Genomic DNA, 16,602 nt, shown 5'->3' with positions numbered 1-16,602 from the left:
GTCATTGCATTGCTGCTAGTACAGAAGTCCATTACATTCTATTTTATCCTAGTGTATCAGTCTCTGTGTACAATCTTCTGGCTCTGCTCCTTTCACTCTGCATCAATTCCTGGAGGTCTTTCCAGTTAACATGGAATTCCTCCAGTTTATTATTCCTTTGAGCCCAATAGTATTCCATCACCAACAGATACCATGTTCAGCCATTCCCCAATTGAAGGGCATACCCTCGTTTTCCAGTGTTTTGCCACCATAAAGAGCACGGCTATAAATATTTTTGCACATGTCTTTTTCACTATGATCTCTGGGGTACAAACTATAATGGAGAATAACCAGGGAAGTTAACTAAATTTTATCTGTAGGCTCACAGTGGGGTGTGAAGGAGACAGGAATGTCAGAAGGCAGGACCAAACAAGGTAGGGAGACTCTGCTTACTGCTAAGGAGGTATCTGTTAACAGAAGTGGCAGTTAGGCCCTAACTGTCACTGCACCATCTAGGAAAGGGGCCTATGGACCCAGCAGGCAAATGGCAAGAGTATATAACAATTTTAATTAAGGAAACAGTAGTAAAGGATGGGAATAGGGGTTTCTACACTTTCAGACTAAGGGCAAATCACAGGGTCAGGGCAGGGACTTAATTACTCTCATCTGAGACCTAAGCCAGGCAGGGCCCAGAGATGTTATCAGGACTGGAGTGGGAATCCTCACAGCAGAGTCCAGAGATGTTATCAGAATGCCAGGAGCCAACTCCTCCAGAACTGATGATCCAAAGTAGCCCAGTAGGGAGAGGAAGTCTGCAAGCTGTCACCAGTTCCCAGGCTACTTCCCTACTAAGTGCTGTCTTGCAGGATTGATGTCCTGTGCTTAAAACCTTCACCACTCTCCAGGATCCCAGGGAATCAGGGTACAGCTCCGCTAGCTCTGAGGTCTGCCAGGGTCCGTTACAGCTTGTCCCAACCACCATGGAGTCTGTCTCCGAGAGAGAGCAAGCCACTTCCTGCTTCGCCATTCCATGTGGAATTCTCCAGCCCTTCCTCTTAAGTCTCCTAACTAATAGTTAAATAATCTTCCTCACAACAACACCCAGCAATGGTATGGCTAGGTTAAAGGGCAGGCATTCTTTTAGCGCTCTTTGGGCATAGTTCCAAATTGCCATCCAGAATAGTTGGATCAATTCACAACTCCACCAGCAATGCATTAATGTCCCAATTTTTTCACATCCCCCCCAACATTTATTGATCTCCCCTTCTTTCATTTTACCAGTCTGCTAAGTGTGAGGTTTCTTCACAGCTCTAAAATTTCAGACCTTCAGGGGCCAAATCTAAGAAGGGTATAAGAAAAAGCAAGAAAAAAATACAAAAGATAAGATTTCTAGAAACAGAACTGGTTAAAATAACCTTGGTGATAAGAGGGTAGTGGTAAGAAAAAGTGACTTTGAAAAGGATAGAAAAATGTATAAACTAAGTAGAAAAGTACAGTTCTGTAGTGTCACTCGTAGTTTGCTGCTGTCAGCCCTTTTCCCAACCAATTTTTGGATATGTCCTTAGCTTTCTATATATTAAGCCTTTATCCTATATACTTATTTTACTTCCTACTGCAATGAATGCTCCCGACAAAGAATTAAATCTTTGAGATCAGGATTAGTCAAAACTAAAATTGACCTATCACCTTATAAATGAAGTAGTCACTTCTGTGATGCAGATAAACCCATCTATGCCTTGTCAACCTATGCAACTTTTACTGTTATCTTCCATAAATCCTCCAAAAGGAGTCCATCCATGAAAACCTTCTTTGAAAACTCTTAACATTATATGTCCACAAATGTATCAATTTTCAAAGAGTTCAAGGTAGTCTTCTTTTCCTGCTAAATTCTGGACTATTAAAAGAGTGTGTGTGTGTGTGTGTGTGTGTGTGTGTGTGTGTGTGCGTGTGTGTGCTTATGCTCAGTGGCTCAGTGTTTTATAAATCTAATTTCTAGGGAGAGGGCTCTTTATTTGAAAGGAACTCTTAGGAAAATTGGAATTTAGTTTGGCAGAAATTAGATTTAGACTAGCTTTTTGTACCATATAATAAAATAAGCTCTGTATGCATACAACCTAAATACAAATGGTTACATCAAAAAAATTACACGAGAATAGAAGATATCTTCCATAGTTAAAGCTAAGAAGAGAATTCTTAACTAAACAAGGTAGAAGAAATCATAAAAGAAAAAGTAGAGAATTTCATTTACATAAATTTAGAAAGCATTTGCCCCTGAAAGTCAATAAAGATAGAATAAGAAGAGAACCTTTCAAGTGGAAAAAATCTTTGTATCCAGTATCACTCAAATCCAATTGTGAACTGACCCTTAGTATATAAACCATTATATATAGGTGGTCAAAGTTTGTGAATTTTCCAAAATAAGAATAACTATATATAATTACATGAAAACAAGCTATGTAAGATTTAAATTAATGTACAATATAGTATTATTTTTATAAAGTTTATTAGTTGACAAAATAGAACCATGTAACTAAGTTTTTCTACTTGCTCAAAAATTCCTGGCTCCACCAAAGCCACAGACAGGAAGGAAAATAGCCCAAGAGGGGGACCTCCACCCGATTTATATCCTGTCTACGTCAGCACATAACAAAAGAAAGTGAGTGGGGTTCTGGGAATTGTAGGTTTGCTGGGGATCACAGTTTTTAGGGTAACAGATTTTAATTACACAGCTACAAATCAATAATAAGAAACATGCAAGTTAAAACAACTGGGACTTTACCTCTCACCCTGTAGGTTAATAGAATTGACATAAAAGAGACTATTAATGTTGGAAATGCTTTGGGGAGACAGACATGCTAATAACTTGTTGGAGGAGTTGTGAATTGGTCTAACCATTCCATTATCATTTGGAATTATACAAAATTGTGACCAAAATGTTCATAACCTTTTACTCAGAAATTCTATTCCTGGACATATTGCCCAAGGAGATTTAAAACAGAAACCAAAGTACAATATGTACCAAAATGTTCATAGAAGTGTTTGTAGTAGCAAAGAACTGGAACAAAAAAAAATGAATAGCACTTGAAGAACAGCTGATAAAACTGATATAATAATGTAAGGAAATATTACTATGCAGTAAAAAATGAAGAATAAAGAGAAATTCAAAAGGCATTGGACTTACTGAAAACTGAAATAAAAAAGCCCAGTACATTATAGTTTGAGAAATAAATGAAAACTTCCACTACTGGAACTATAGGGTAAAAGGAAGAGAAAAATATTTACTGATTGCTTCCTGGAAGAAACTCCAAAAAGAAAATTGCCAGGAATGCCATAATCAAAATCCAGAACTCTTGCATCAATGAAAAATATTATAAATATCTAAAAGAAGCAATCCAAGTGCAAAAGATCTACAGCTAGTATCACACAGGACATGGATGCTTCTACTAAAAATGAGAGGAATGTTAGGATATATTATTTCAAAAGAAAAAAGACATAGACTTTACAATGAGGAATTATTTACCTGCAAAGCTAAGTATAATCCTATAGGACAGTGATAGTGAACCTTTTAGAGACTGAGTGCCATACCATGACCCCCCCCCCCCAACCAGAGACCCAGTGCTGTGTGCAACCTAATCCCATCCCTTATCCCCCCAGATGGGAGGGAAGAAGCGCTCCCATTGGGCTGCTGGGCAGTGGGGTGATGAGAGGGGCATGTGGAGAGGTGGAAGGGAGTGGCCTGAGTGCTCTGCTCCCCCTCTAGCTCTGCCTCTGGTGAGCCACCCACCTTACTCCCTGAGCGCTCCCATTAGACTGCTGAGCTGAAGGGTGGGTGATGTAAAAAAAAAATGTCCTTAGGCAGGGTGGAGAGGGTGAAGGGAGAAGCTCTGCCCAAGGCCCTCTGCCTCTGCCTCTGCCTTTCTAGTAATTAGTAATGAATTCGGGGGGGGGGGGGAAAGGAGGCAGCCAGGTGCCCATAGAGAGCGCCAGGAGCCTTAGTCCCAGCCTTGGTTAGCGATTCATGAATCTAGATCAGGGGTCAGCAACCTTTTTGGCTGTGAGAGCCATAAATGCCACATTTTTTAAAATGTAATTTCATGAGAGCCGTACAGTGCTCACAGTGCCGCTCCTGTAACAGTGCCTGAAAAAAAATTGACTTTATGGCTCCTCAGAAAGAGCCATATCTGGCCCTCAAAAAAGGTCAGGCATGTGGTAGTTGTTAAATATCTTTGTTGGAACTCTAAGAAATTTGAAAATTCTGTGAACCACTAATATATATTCCACTTGAATCCCCTAGCACTATCACCTGTACCCTTTCCCCAGAATTCTGTGTTAGAAAGGTATCAGCATGAATGGGATTGATGTTTCAGGAATTAGTGACCTTCAAGGATGTGGCTGTGAACTTTACCCAAGAAGAATGGAGAAAATTGGATTCAACCCAGAGGAATCTATATTGGGCTGTGATGCTGGAAAATTACAAGAACCTGGTTTATCTAGGTAAGAGCAGCTTTGACTTATGACTCAGAATCTTCCCAGTACAATTTTTTTTAATTTCCTCTTTTCTTAAAATACCTGAAGTGATTAGCTGGAATTTAGATTGGTATCTAGGGCAAAAAAAATATTTCTAATCCCTTTGTGGGCAAGAAAAAGCCCTGTACCCTGTTGAAAAGGCTTTAAAAACAATTGAACAGAAAATGGACAGATTTAGTATGCTGTCACTTGTGTTTTCTTTTCCACATCATCCACTCTCTGAGGTCACTCCCCTTTCCATGCATCCCCCTAGTCCAAGTGGTAGTATAAATACATGCTGGAGCAGTTTAGATCATCCTTAGAGGGGAAGGAAAAATAAAAACAAATCAACTTTGTGAATCATTTTTTCCACTTCCTTTGGAATGCAAAGATACATCATCCTCTAGGCACTTCTTTTATGTTCTCTTTCATCAGAAATTTATACGTACACTTGAAAACTAAGATGGTTCTTTGTCCTCATCTCAGCCATTTTCCATTTACCCCCATAATCAGGGTTTCCAGTTTCCAAGCCAGAGGTCATTTCCCACGTGGATCAAGGGGAAGAATCATGGATATTGGAGAAAGAAATCTCAAAAGCCACCTGTCCAGGTGAGTGAAAATCAGACAGAGGGAGGTTACTGTCAGCAAAAGGATGTGGGTCTTCAAGGGCCTCCAGTCCTGAAGAAAAGGCGTGAAATGTACTCCTAACATTTTATATGCTTGACAATTATCCTCATGCATTCTTTCAGTCAGAGATAATGTTCCTTCTTTTTAAATTTAAGACTGCTTCCTGTTCTTGACCCCTTCCTCAGGAACATTGGTCCTTTAATTAATTTTCTTCCTTTCTAGAGTCATAGCCTCATACTCTTTGTAGGTTTCCTTAGGGAAAGGGAGGGAGGGAAAGAAGAATGGAGACAGAGAGAGTGAAACTTTAGCCTTTTGGTAGAAAAGCCATAAGGGCTACAGTTAAGTATATTAGAGGAATCCAGGTTTAAAGAGAGGAGAGAATATGAGAATGTTACAGTAATTTGAATGGAATATATGGTATTTGTCTTTTTACCATAGACAAGAACCTGTCATCAGTGCTTAAAGAACAGGCTGCTCTTCCCAAAAGAGGCTGGAGTCAAATCGTCTCCATTTTTCAAGACAGCAGGAAAAATGAATATGTGAACTTTTTTAATATCACTAGTTAAAAATTACATAGTAGAAAAGAACATTGAATTTGGAGTCAAAAAACCTTGGTTCAAATCCTCCTCCCTTTGGCATCTGACTTTGGGTACTTTGCTTTAACCCTTTGAACTCACATTCCCTCATTTGTAAAATGAAGAATTTGAACTAATCAACCTTCAATGTTCCTGCTGGTTATGAGTCACATGTCCTCCTATAAGGATTTCAAAGATGATCTAAGCAAAGAATTCAAAATTTTCCTCTAGATCCTGTATCATTTCATGATCATCAATGTATCACTTAGATTCTTCATCTGTTAGCACTTGCCCTGACTGGTTCATCTACAGTTTTATATCAATATCTTTTATGTCACCTCTTCTACATCATCAGTGGGCTTCTAAAACCCAATGTTGCTCTTTGACTTATTCATAGTTTTGTTCTTTGGATATCATAGCGTTCCATGAGTCTTAACTGTATTGCTTCACTGTGAGGATATTAGTGTTGAGAAGATGAGCATTTTATAAAAGTGTAGTGTTATTGAAAACATTGAGTAATTTCACCCATATAATCCTGTATCCACTCTTCCAATTTAACCATGGGCCCAGCTCATTTCCCAGTTGTAGTAGTTGTCAAATATGTAATAAAGAAGTCATTTGCTGTTCTTTTCTAGGCAGAGAAAAGGTTCTATCAAATGTTTGGATAATTAAAATCTATCATCTTTATGTTACTATATTACATCCCAGTGCCAGGCTTATAACCTATTCCTTATACACTCTATTTCTTCTTTTTGTTCAGTAGTCTGTAGTATAGTTCAGTGACAAAATTACTTCTGTTTTTCCCTCCACTGGCATTCACCTAAATGCTCTATACTATTCTTACTCTGTTCTATTTCCTAAATTTCTATACAAATATATTCTCAACATATAATGCCAGCCTCTACTTTGTTTTACCTATTCTGTTTCTTTTGAGTAAGGCTTATACCTGCTAGAACATATTCTAGGCATGGACTTCATTCTATCATCTCAGTGATATCTTATGAAGTCAAATTTGCCTCCTTCTACTAGGACCTCTGGTTCCTCTTATTTGTTGCCTAGACTTTAGGTAAATGGATATAGATGTGTGGGGCCATGGGTTTATTTTTACTATTCCTTTTGTGGATTTTGTCTCCTGTCAACTTCCAGATGTCCCAAATACAATTCTTCATTCAGTGTAGTTACTTTCTTTGGTATATAACTTGATAAATATACATAATCTTCTTTCCCCTTGTAGGGAGCCAATAAGAGAATAGATAAAAATCTAAGACTCCTCTTTTGACCCCTTTTGTGATCTTTGTGATTTCTTGTTGAAAAGTATTATGGTCTTATTGAAGAGCTTTAGGTTCCTAATAGGTCAGCATTTAAAAGGTTAACACTCTCCCCCTTTGGCCAGGAATGCAGCTGCCTAGTATAGCCAAGGCCAAAACCTTAGCAAGGGCAATTCAACCCTGAGAAAAATATTCCCTGACTTGGCTTTCTGATAAGAACCCAGTCAAAATTCAGCCTTGGCCTTGGTCTGTTCTGAAGCCAATGAGACTTTCTGTGTTTTGATATGACATAATTTATAACTTCTGTGCATCTACAAAGTTTTGGGGGGGTTTCTTTTGTGTGAAATGAGTCTTGAAATATATATAATAAACTCCATGCTCCTGGAGACAGAGCTGGAAGCATAAGCTAAATGATGTTCAGTGTTCTGTTATTTCCTTATCAACTAAACTGTGCTTATCAGATTATCAGAGATGATAAAGAGATCTTGAGATCCCCTTTTTCTTCATATTTAGTTAGAAGCCCTTTTTGTTTAATTTGCAAAACACCGGCCAGGTGGAATTCCTATATTTCAGTGTGTGGTCTAGAAATCCAAATCCCATTCTCAGACTCTACCCTTTTAGCCCACTACTCATATCCCAAATTCATTTGTCTTCTACATACCTTGTCTTACATGGGCAAGAGTAATGAAACCACTAGCTGGTACCCTGTGTTTTCCAATTTCTTGTCCAAGTCTTTATAACTTTTCATACTTCCTTCTAAGTTCATTTGGGCAGTATTATTTGTGCCCTTGTGAATCATCAGAATTAGGTAGTAGTGATCTATTTTAATGAATCTTGGGAGGTTCCTTTTGATTCTGAGTTGGACTACATGACTACTGAGTTCCTTTCCAACTCTCAAATTCTGTCACTGAGGGATACTTCTCCAAAATCTATGTCAGACTATGGCTGGTTCTATTCACTATCAGAAACTCTAAGAGGTAGGATTTAATTCACCTTGTTATGAGGAAATTAGGATTTTAGACATTTAGTGTAAATAGCACTCAGGCTGTCAGATAAGACCTAAAGGTTCCAGTGATGGAATAGTGGCAAAGAAGGAAGTCTTTCCTGAGGACTCTGATATGGAGGGAACAGTGTGATGCTGTTTAACTGTCTCTAGTGGAGAGCCCAGGAGAGGGGATTTTTCTCTATCGAGGAATCATCTGTCCTGCCAGGAAGTGCAGGTGTGAGCACTGATCACAGCTCTGAAAAGTGGCCTTTCAGACTGTATCAGCTCTCTGCCTTCATTCTCCCTTTGGTTTGATTTGCTGAGGACCTGTGTTCTTAGAAACCCTTGATCATTGCTGGAACAGAAGTGGATTCAGTTGTGACACATCCATTCCCCTTCTAGCCAGTCAGTCTAAACCAGGCAGCCTGGGTTAATATAGTGTAGAGTCATTCCCATCTACCAGCCCTTGAACCCATTCCCTAGACCAGTAGTGTTAGAGTGACCATTTCCCCTTAATCTTACCCTTTTAACTTATTATTAAAACTATTCCTTTTAACTTCCTGTTGTTTCTTATCAACCCAGTGAACTCACCATAGTAAGTAGGTATCCCTGGCTGATATAGTCTGAGAGTCAGTTGGATCTTAACTGCCACTCACTCAAACTGTCCCAACCCATTCCCAAGTCCTGTGTTTGTGGGCGTGGGTGTGGTTCCTTATTTGTATTTGTCTAAATTAGTTATTCCTCTTCACCCAAACATTCCTTCTTCTCCTCTTCTCTAAACTCAGTGTTTAATTTACCCATTTACATCCTAGAGTGAACCCTGTTTTCTAGCCTAGCAATAGTTTCTTCCTTATTAGTAAGTGTGCTGTCAAGAGCAATGCCATATATAACAGGGGGCAGGGAGAGGGGGAGAAGAACCAGTTATTGTGAATTCCTCTTTCATGTAGCTCACACAGGACATCCTTTAGGATACTGGCTAATTTCATTACCACATTGTCAGCTGACATCAGATTTAAAAAACAAAAAAGAATCACTTTCTATCCCTGAAATCCTAGAGCAATGATGGGAAACTTTTTAGAAACCAAGTGCTGTGCCCTGCTCCCCCTCCTGCCATACCCCACACAGGCGAGGGAGAAAGTGCTCCCAGCCCGGTGAAGTGGGGAATGTCCTTGGCCTGGGTAGAGAGGGAGAGGAGAGTAAGTGCTCCAACTGGGCTGCTAGGCAGAGGGGCAAGTGATGTGAAAAAATGTCATCAGGCATAGTGGACAGGGGAAAGGGAGTAGCTCCGCCCGAGTCCCTCTGCCTCTCTAGGAACAAACTCTAAAGGGGAATGGCATACATGCCCACAGAGAGTTCTCTGTGTACCCTCTTTGGCACACATACCAAAGGTTTGCCATCACAGTCCTAGAGCATGGAGAGTCCTTCACCTTTTCTTCTAGCTGCTTAAGGGTATTTATTCTTTACCCTAATCTCTCTTCCTTTAGACCTTTACAGACTGTTACTAATCCTTAGTACTTTTTACCTTGACAAGTACACTCATTTTCTTTTTCCTCCTTTCACTAACCTCTTTTTTGTTTTATTGACCAATAAAACTTTATTTAAATGTTTATTCACTTTACTTAAATGTTTATTCACTTTAAACTTTACTTTACTTAAATGTTTATTCACTCGTCTTTTCTGTTTTACTTTGCTTTACCAGCTCTTTCCTCCTTGATTTCTTCTATTTAAAGTTTTCTTCTCATTCCTCTTCCCAGTTCATTCTGAGTCCTTCAAATTGAATCTTCCTTTTCACTGAGCTCTTTTCTTCCTTCAGATCTAATTTTTCCTCATTCAATTTTTCCTCATTTTATATTTCTCCTTCCCAAGGTCCTTTGCAAGTTTAGTCTTCACATTTAATCTTCATGTGTTCCTTTTCCTTGTTCAGTTCAAGACTTTCTTTTTTCTTCTACTATTTTTCTCAGTACCTTCTTCCACAGAAGGCAGAAGTTGAAAATAGAAAAATTATGACAGACATGGGATACAGTCAAAACAACACTGTCAGAGCCATAAAACCCAAGATTTATTTGTGGTTCAATCACTGACTAGTTTCATTAAATCACCTGGTTTCTCTGAACCTCATTTTTTCTTATCTGTAAAATTTTCTAGCTCATAGTGCTACTATGAGAATAAAATGAAACAAAATATGTTATGGTCTTTAATAAACCATAAATTACCTAAATGCAAATAATTATTATTATATTTGCCCTTTCTAATTTGAAGAGATTTTCTTTAATAGCATAGAAAGAACTTGTCATAAAACGGTGATTATTTTTCTCAGCATAAAGAAAAAAGAATTTTCACAAATTTTATTCTTTTTTAGATTGGGAGATTGACCCTGAAAGCAAAGAATCAATTTCAAAATGGAACTTTTCAAATAAAGAACTGATCCTGGGAAGATTTAAAATGGATGATCCTAAGAATTTCCAAGGACAAGACTGGAAATGTAATGTTAAATTAGAGAAGCAACAGGGTGATCAGGAGAAACATTCTGGGCAAACAGGCACCCACACAAAAACTCCTGATATGTTTAGAGACCATAGTTTTAATAAATTTCAGGAAAACTTCAGTCTAGGGTCAGTTTTTACTACCCAAGAAACAGATTTGTTGGGAAAGAGTCTCCATAAATATGACACACATCAAATGATCTCCAATGAGTATTCAGACATTCTGAAATGTAAACAAATCACTTCAGGTGAGACATTTCAAAATAATGATTCTGAAGAAGTCTTCTATCAAACCTCAAATTTTATCCAAAATAATAGCATAGAGACTGGGAAAAAACCATATAAATATAATGAGTGTGGGAAGACCTTCATCCAAAGCACATACTTTACTCAACATCAGAGAAATCAGACTGATGAGAAACTCTATAAATGTAATGAATGTGGGAAAGCCTTTGGTCGAAGCACTTTGCTTATTCAACATCAGAGTATTCATACAGGAGAGAAACACTATAAGTGTAATGAATGTGGTAAAGCCTTTACTCAGAGAACACACTTAGTTCAGCATCAGCGAATCCACACTGGAGAGAAACCATATGAATGTAATGACTGTGGAAAGACCTTCAGGTACAGATCAAATCTTACTCAGCATCAGAGAATCCATACTGGGAAGAAACCCTACAAATGTAATGAATGCGGGAAAGCTTTCAGGGAAAGTTCATCTCTTATTCGACATCAGATCATCCATACTGGAGAAAAAACATATGAATGCAATAAATGTGGGAAAACCTTTATCCACAGCTCATCTCTTAGCCAACATCAGAGGATTCACACTGGAGAAAAACCCTTTGAGTGTAATGAGTGTGGGAAAGCATTCAGTAGTAGCTCATCCTTTATTAAACATAAGAGAATTCATACTGGAGAGAAACGCTATAAATGTAGTGAATGTGGGAAAGCTTTCAGTCAGAGCACACATGCTATTCAACATCAAAGAATCCATGCTAGAAAGAAACCTTTTGAGTATAATGAATATGGAATTGCTTTCAGTAACAGTTCATCTTTTATTAAAAATCAGAGAATTAATATTGGAGAGAAACGATATAAATGTAGTGAATGTGGAAAAGCCTTCAGCCAGCGCACACATGCTATTCAACATCAAAGAATCCACACTGGAGAAAAACCTTTTGAGTGTAATGATTGTGGGAAAGCCTTCAGTAATAGCTCATCTTTTATTAAACATCAGAGAATTCATACTGGAGAGAAACGATATAAATGTAGTGAATGTGGAAAAGCTTTTACCCAAAGCACACATGCTATTCGGCATCAAAGAATACACACGAGAAACAAACCATTTGAGTGCAATGAATGTGGCAAAACCTTTAGTCAGAGAACTCACCTCATTCAGCATCAGAGAATCCACACTGGGGAGAGACCCTTTGAATGTAATGAATGTGGAAAAACCTTTAGGCACCGCTCATCCCTTACACAGCACCAGAGAATCCATACTGGAGAAAAACCCTATGAATGTAACACATGTAGGAAAACCTTCAGATCCAGATCATCACTTACTAAACATCAAAGAATTCATACTGAAGAGAAGTTAGGTGAATGAAATGCATATAACAAAGGCTTCAATAATAGTTTATAATTTATGAACATCAAAGAATCTTTAAAAATGAAATTCTCTAAATGTTGGCTGGTAAGTTTATTTCCAACACATATTTTTTAAAAGGTACTTAATGATCCATGATTTCATTAGTGTAGCTACTCTATTTCACTCCCTCACAACTCTTTTTCATCTTAGTAGTTTGGCTCTAAGCTTTGTCATGTTTGAAGGTCTGGCACAGCAAATTTCTATTTCGTCTAAGAGCTCATTTATCCACAAATTATTTAATATTTTTGCTAATTTGTTTTTTTCATATAAATTTCACTCTTATTTTGTTTAGTTCTAGGAAAGAACCATTTGTAAATAGATGTTATTAAAGCTGTGGATTAGACTTGTTTATAAATAATTGATAAAATAGTGAAATATGTACATTTTTACTGTTTTCATCATATACTGTATTTATCTCATCATGTGCTAAATAGTTTACTTCAATTGTAATTCTCTCTTAATAATTTTGTATAATTATTTTTTAAATGTTTAATATGAGTCATATGGTTAATAATTCAACATTTTTCCTCATTATAGATGACATTTCCTTATTATGAATTCGTTATTTTTGTTAACACCATAAAAGAACATGAATTACTTTGCTACCTTTATCATATATCCTACTTCCTTCTGAGAGCTCTTTATCTCAATTTTTGTTAATTTTTCTTAATTCTTGAATTTTCTATTTATACAATATTTCATCTGTATGGAAATATGTTTTGGACTCTTCGTTACCAATTTTTCTCTTTAAATTTATTTTTGTTATTGTGATATCAAGCATTTGGGGAGCTATGTCAAGTAGAATTGTTGAAATTAGAGATGTGTGGCTTTTAATTGATTTTACTGTGAACATTTCTAATGTTTCTCTATTACATATAATATTAGCTTTTGGTTTCAAATAAATGTTATTTATCATGTTAATGGAAATCTTTTCTCCTTCCCCTATTCTCTGTATCATGACTAGGTGCTACATTTTGTCAAAAGTCTGTTCTGTATCAATTAATATTAGGCAAAAGCTTTGGAGGATGGGGTTGCCTTTTGTAAAGACAAGTCATAAATATTTAAAAGTAAAAGCAAATACAAAAAAAAGAAAGCAATCCTCAAAGTAGTAATTTTCAAGCAATAGTCAGTCATACAAAAATTAGAATTGTACTTTCAGTAATATCTAAGAAAGCAGAGGTTGAGAAGTATATGAAAGTGAAGGAAAGACAGCCATTTCCCCTCATGCAACACAATGAAAAAGGAAAACATCCCTTTCTAAGCCAGGACAGTAGATGGACTTGATACCCATCCCTGCCACCACCATCTGGTCCCTACCTCATAGGTTTGTTGGGAGGAGTAAATTGAGCACATGTATGTGAAACACTTAGTAAGTGGTAAAGTCTTAAACATAATAATGTTAGATTCTAAATAAAATGATTCTAAATGTAAATGAATATAAAAATGTAACATAAGTTGATGAAATTTTTAAATTTTTAATGAGCTAAATTTTAATTTAAAAATATTACTTGGAATTATTAATCATAGGGCTTTATTTTTTATAATCTTTTAGCCCCTCCACTTGAGGCTCATTTCTTATGAAGGGCTCTACTCCTACAAAGAATTTGAGAACCAGTGATATAGGCCGTGTAAAATCCCATTGTTATCCCTCCTTATACAGTCTTCAATCCTTTATGAGTGTGCATCTCTGGACTTAGAAGGAGCATGTGGCACTTGGGGACATAGACATTCCAGAGCAGCTGAGTATTGGAAGCCAAGATGGGTCTCCACAAGGTGACTATGATCTTCCTCTTTGTGCTGGGGACCACGGGAAGGAAGATTTGGTTATCTTCTAAAAGCATGTAAGAAACAAAGAGTCCAAAAGGAATGCTGCTGCTACATTGTGCCTCATCTCAAACCATGGGTCCTACAGGTGAATTGCCCTCTGGACTCAGGATGTTCCCTGTACCCCACTCGTTCTGCCCTGTCCCATAGCTTCAGAGTTCCCAAATTTTGATTTGGCTGTCCTCTGTCCCCTAACAGCCTATCTTCATGATCAAGACTGCTATTCACTCTCTTTAACCTGGGAGATATTTATAAAGCATTCACTACATAGAGTACATAACAGAAGAGACAGCCACTGTGCAGTGAAGAGTCCTGGGGTCTTAGTTAACAGACCTGGGTTCAAATCCAGGGTTTGACAGAGGTATGTGACCAAGTCACTTAATCTCTCTGAGCCTCAGCTTCACCTGTAAAAATTAAATTTTTTCTATTTATTTTTTCTTATAAAATTCATTTATTTTAATAAGACAAAATAATAAGAAAAACATTTCTTATTAAATTATTTTCTATTTATCTCATGGGATCATTGTGAGGACACGTATTTTGTAAACCTCAAACTGAATATAAATGTATACTTATATATGTGCGTGTTTACACATACACACAGACATGTGTGAGTATATAAATATGCCATATGAGTTATGTCATAAATAAAAATTAATCTAGGAGGCTTTATCCTCAATTTATAAGTATTAGTAAAGAGAAAGAGAGAAATAAGGTGTCCAGCCTTTTGTGAAAGTAGGATCAGGTCTGGGATTCCATCTGGGTGAGCCAGAGATGGGGAGCAAGACAAGAGCTGCTAGGATGGCTCAGAAGGAGAGAAGGGGACGGAAGCCAAGAGAGCAGCTGCCAGCTTTCAGCATTCTTGTCCAAGCGCCGCATCTGGATCCTTCCATTGCCCAACAGGACTTCCAGACAGCATGTTGAGCCTTTCCAGGACTGGACTGGATTGGAGGCGCCCTAAATGGGGGACAGGATGCTTGAAGGTATGATCTGCTTTCACATAGTGCACGTCTAGGTCATTTTGAGATAACACACGCAGACTTCAGAATTTTTGGTAAGCCTTAATCTCACCAGTGTGGTCCTACTGGGGCAGATTGGCAGCCTGTCGATGCCGCCTAATCCTGTGTAATTCTTGTTCACGTCATCACATAAATCCTCCATAGAAGATCTCTCCAATGAATCAGAAGCTTCCTCTAGTTTAAAAAAAAATCCTTCGTTCCTTGCAGCTCTTAAGTCGCCCGTCTTTCAGCATGAAACAACTAACCAACTTCCCTTAGAAACTCCTTGAAAGCAGAGAGTATTTTTTTAACTTTGTATCCCCTTTGCTTTTGCTCATCATACAATGTCCATAGAATTGGCCTACATTCCTTATATTGTGCCACCTCTTACAACACACATAGGAATAATTATAACGTTAACTGAAAGACAAGTTTCTAATAGAGATGCTTACCAAATAGTGAAGGAGGTCTGTGGGACAAACGATCATTACCGATGGAGAAGAGCCATATTGAGTTCGTAGACAAGATAATTATGAAAATTATAGTCGGGGGAAGGAAGGGAATTCAGATAAGAACACAACCTCCTCCCCCCAGTACCTTACAAGGTAAAACTGAATTAAATGTATTATTGGCAAATCAACAGTGCTATCATTTTCCTTTGAAATCAAGTCGTCAATGACCAGTTACTCTGATTGGAGTAAAACAGTCACTACATCTATTCTTTGTCTCAGTTAAACTCTTAACATGATTTATTTATTTTCATGGGGTTCTTAAGGTCATTCTCTTTGTAAACATGCAATACACACATATTTTATATGTATGTATATATACATACATATATATACATACATATAAAATAAAGTGATGGGGCATTTGGCTATATGTAGTCTTTTTTCTCCTGTTTTTTCTTTCCCCAACTTTGTAAGAGTGTGTTAGAATTTACATGGCTCAACGATAGCTATTTATCTTCAGAGTCAATTGAATTGGCTCTCCAAAAAACATGTGCTTGTACATTTTAATGTACACAAAATGAACATTTTCTCCATCTTTTTAAAATCTAGACAATCAACAAAACAATAAATCAAGCCCTCATTTGTAGCTTTGGCTGATTTTTGAGGTGAAAATGTTCACACTGAATTTAATTTAATTCCAGTTTGAGTTGGCTCCAGCACACCCATCTGATATGTTTGATGCCAGAAAAAATAGGAAGCCATTGGAGTTAATTGTGAAGGAATGTCAAGTGGCCAAATCTGTGACTAAGGAAAATAATGTTGGAAGCACTATACAGGATAGTCTTGGAGAGGTAAGAGATGAGGCAGGTAAACTCAGAAGACAGTGTCAATCTGGGTGAGAGATGATGAGGCCTTGAGCTAAGGTGATCGTCGTGAGTAGAGAGTGTGGTCTTATGTGAGAGTTGTTATCACAAAAAGAAAAGATAAGATTTGTGATTTATTTGGTACATGACATGAAGAAGAATAAGGAGTGTATAATAATGCCAAAGTGGCCAATATGAGAAACTAAAAGAATTTCAGTTCTATCTTTCAATAGAAATAGGGATGTTTGGTAGAGGTGAGGATTTGGAGGGCAAGATGAGTTCAGTGAGTTCAGGTATCATTATATTTATCTTACAGTTGAGAAGAATGAAACTATGAAATTTTGACCTGCCTCATGTCTCATAGCTAGTGTCAGAAGATAAGAATTGAACC

General features: G+C 37.5%; 1 protein-coding gene across 1 annotated transcript; it reads left to right on the top strand.

Annotated features, from left to right (window-relative positions):
- Positions 1–4,328: 4,328 nt before the first annotated feature.
- LOC123236564 (zinc finger protein 883-like) lies at positions 4,329–12,032 on the top strand. Its single transcript, XM_044662971.1, has 3 exons — positions 4,329–4,473; positions 10,672–11,440; positions 11,498–12,032. The coding sequence occupies exons 1-3, from the start codon at positions 4,329–4,331 to the stop codon at positions 12,030–12,032; spliced, it is 1,449 nt and encodes a 482-aa protein (XP_044518906.1).
- The last annotated feature ends 4,570 nt before the right edge of the window (positions 12,033–16,602 follow it).

The sequence above is a fragment of the Gracilinanus agilis genome, chromosome 2 (genome assembly GCF_016433145.1).
Source record: "Gracilinanus agilis isolate LMUSP501 chromosome 2, AgileGrace, whole genome shotgun sequence".
Lineage (NCBI taxonomy): Eukaryota > Metazoa > Chordata > Mammalia > Didelphimorphia > Didelphidae > Gracilinanus > Gracilinanus agilis.
Note: the sequence above shows the minus strand (reverse complement) of the source record. Positions and strands in the feature narration are given on the sequence as shown.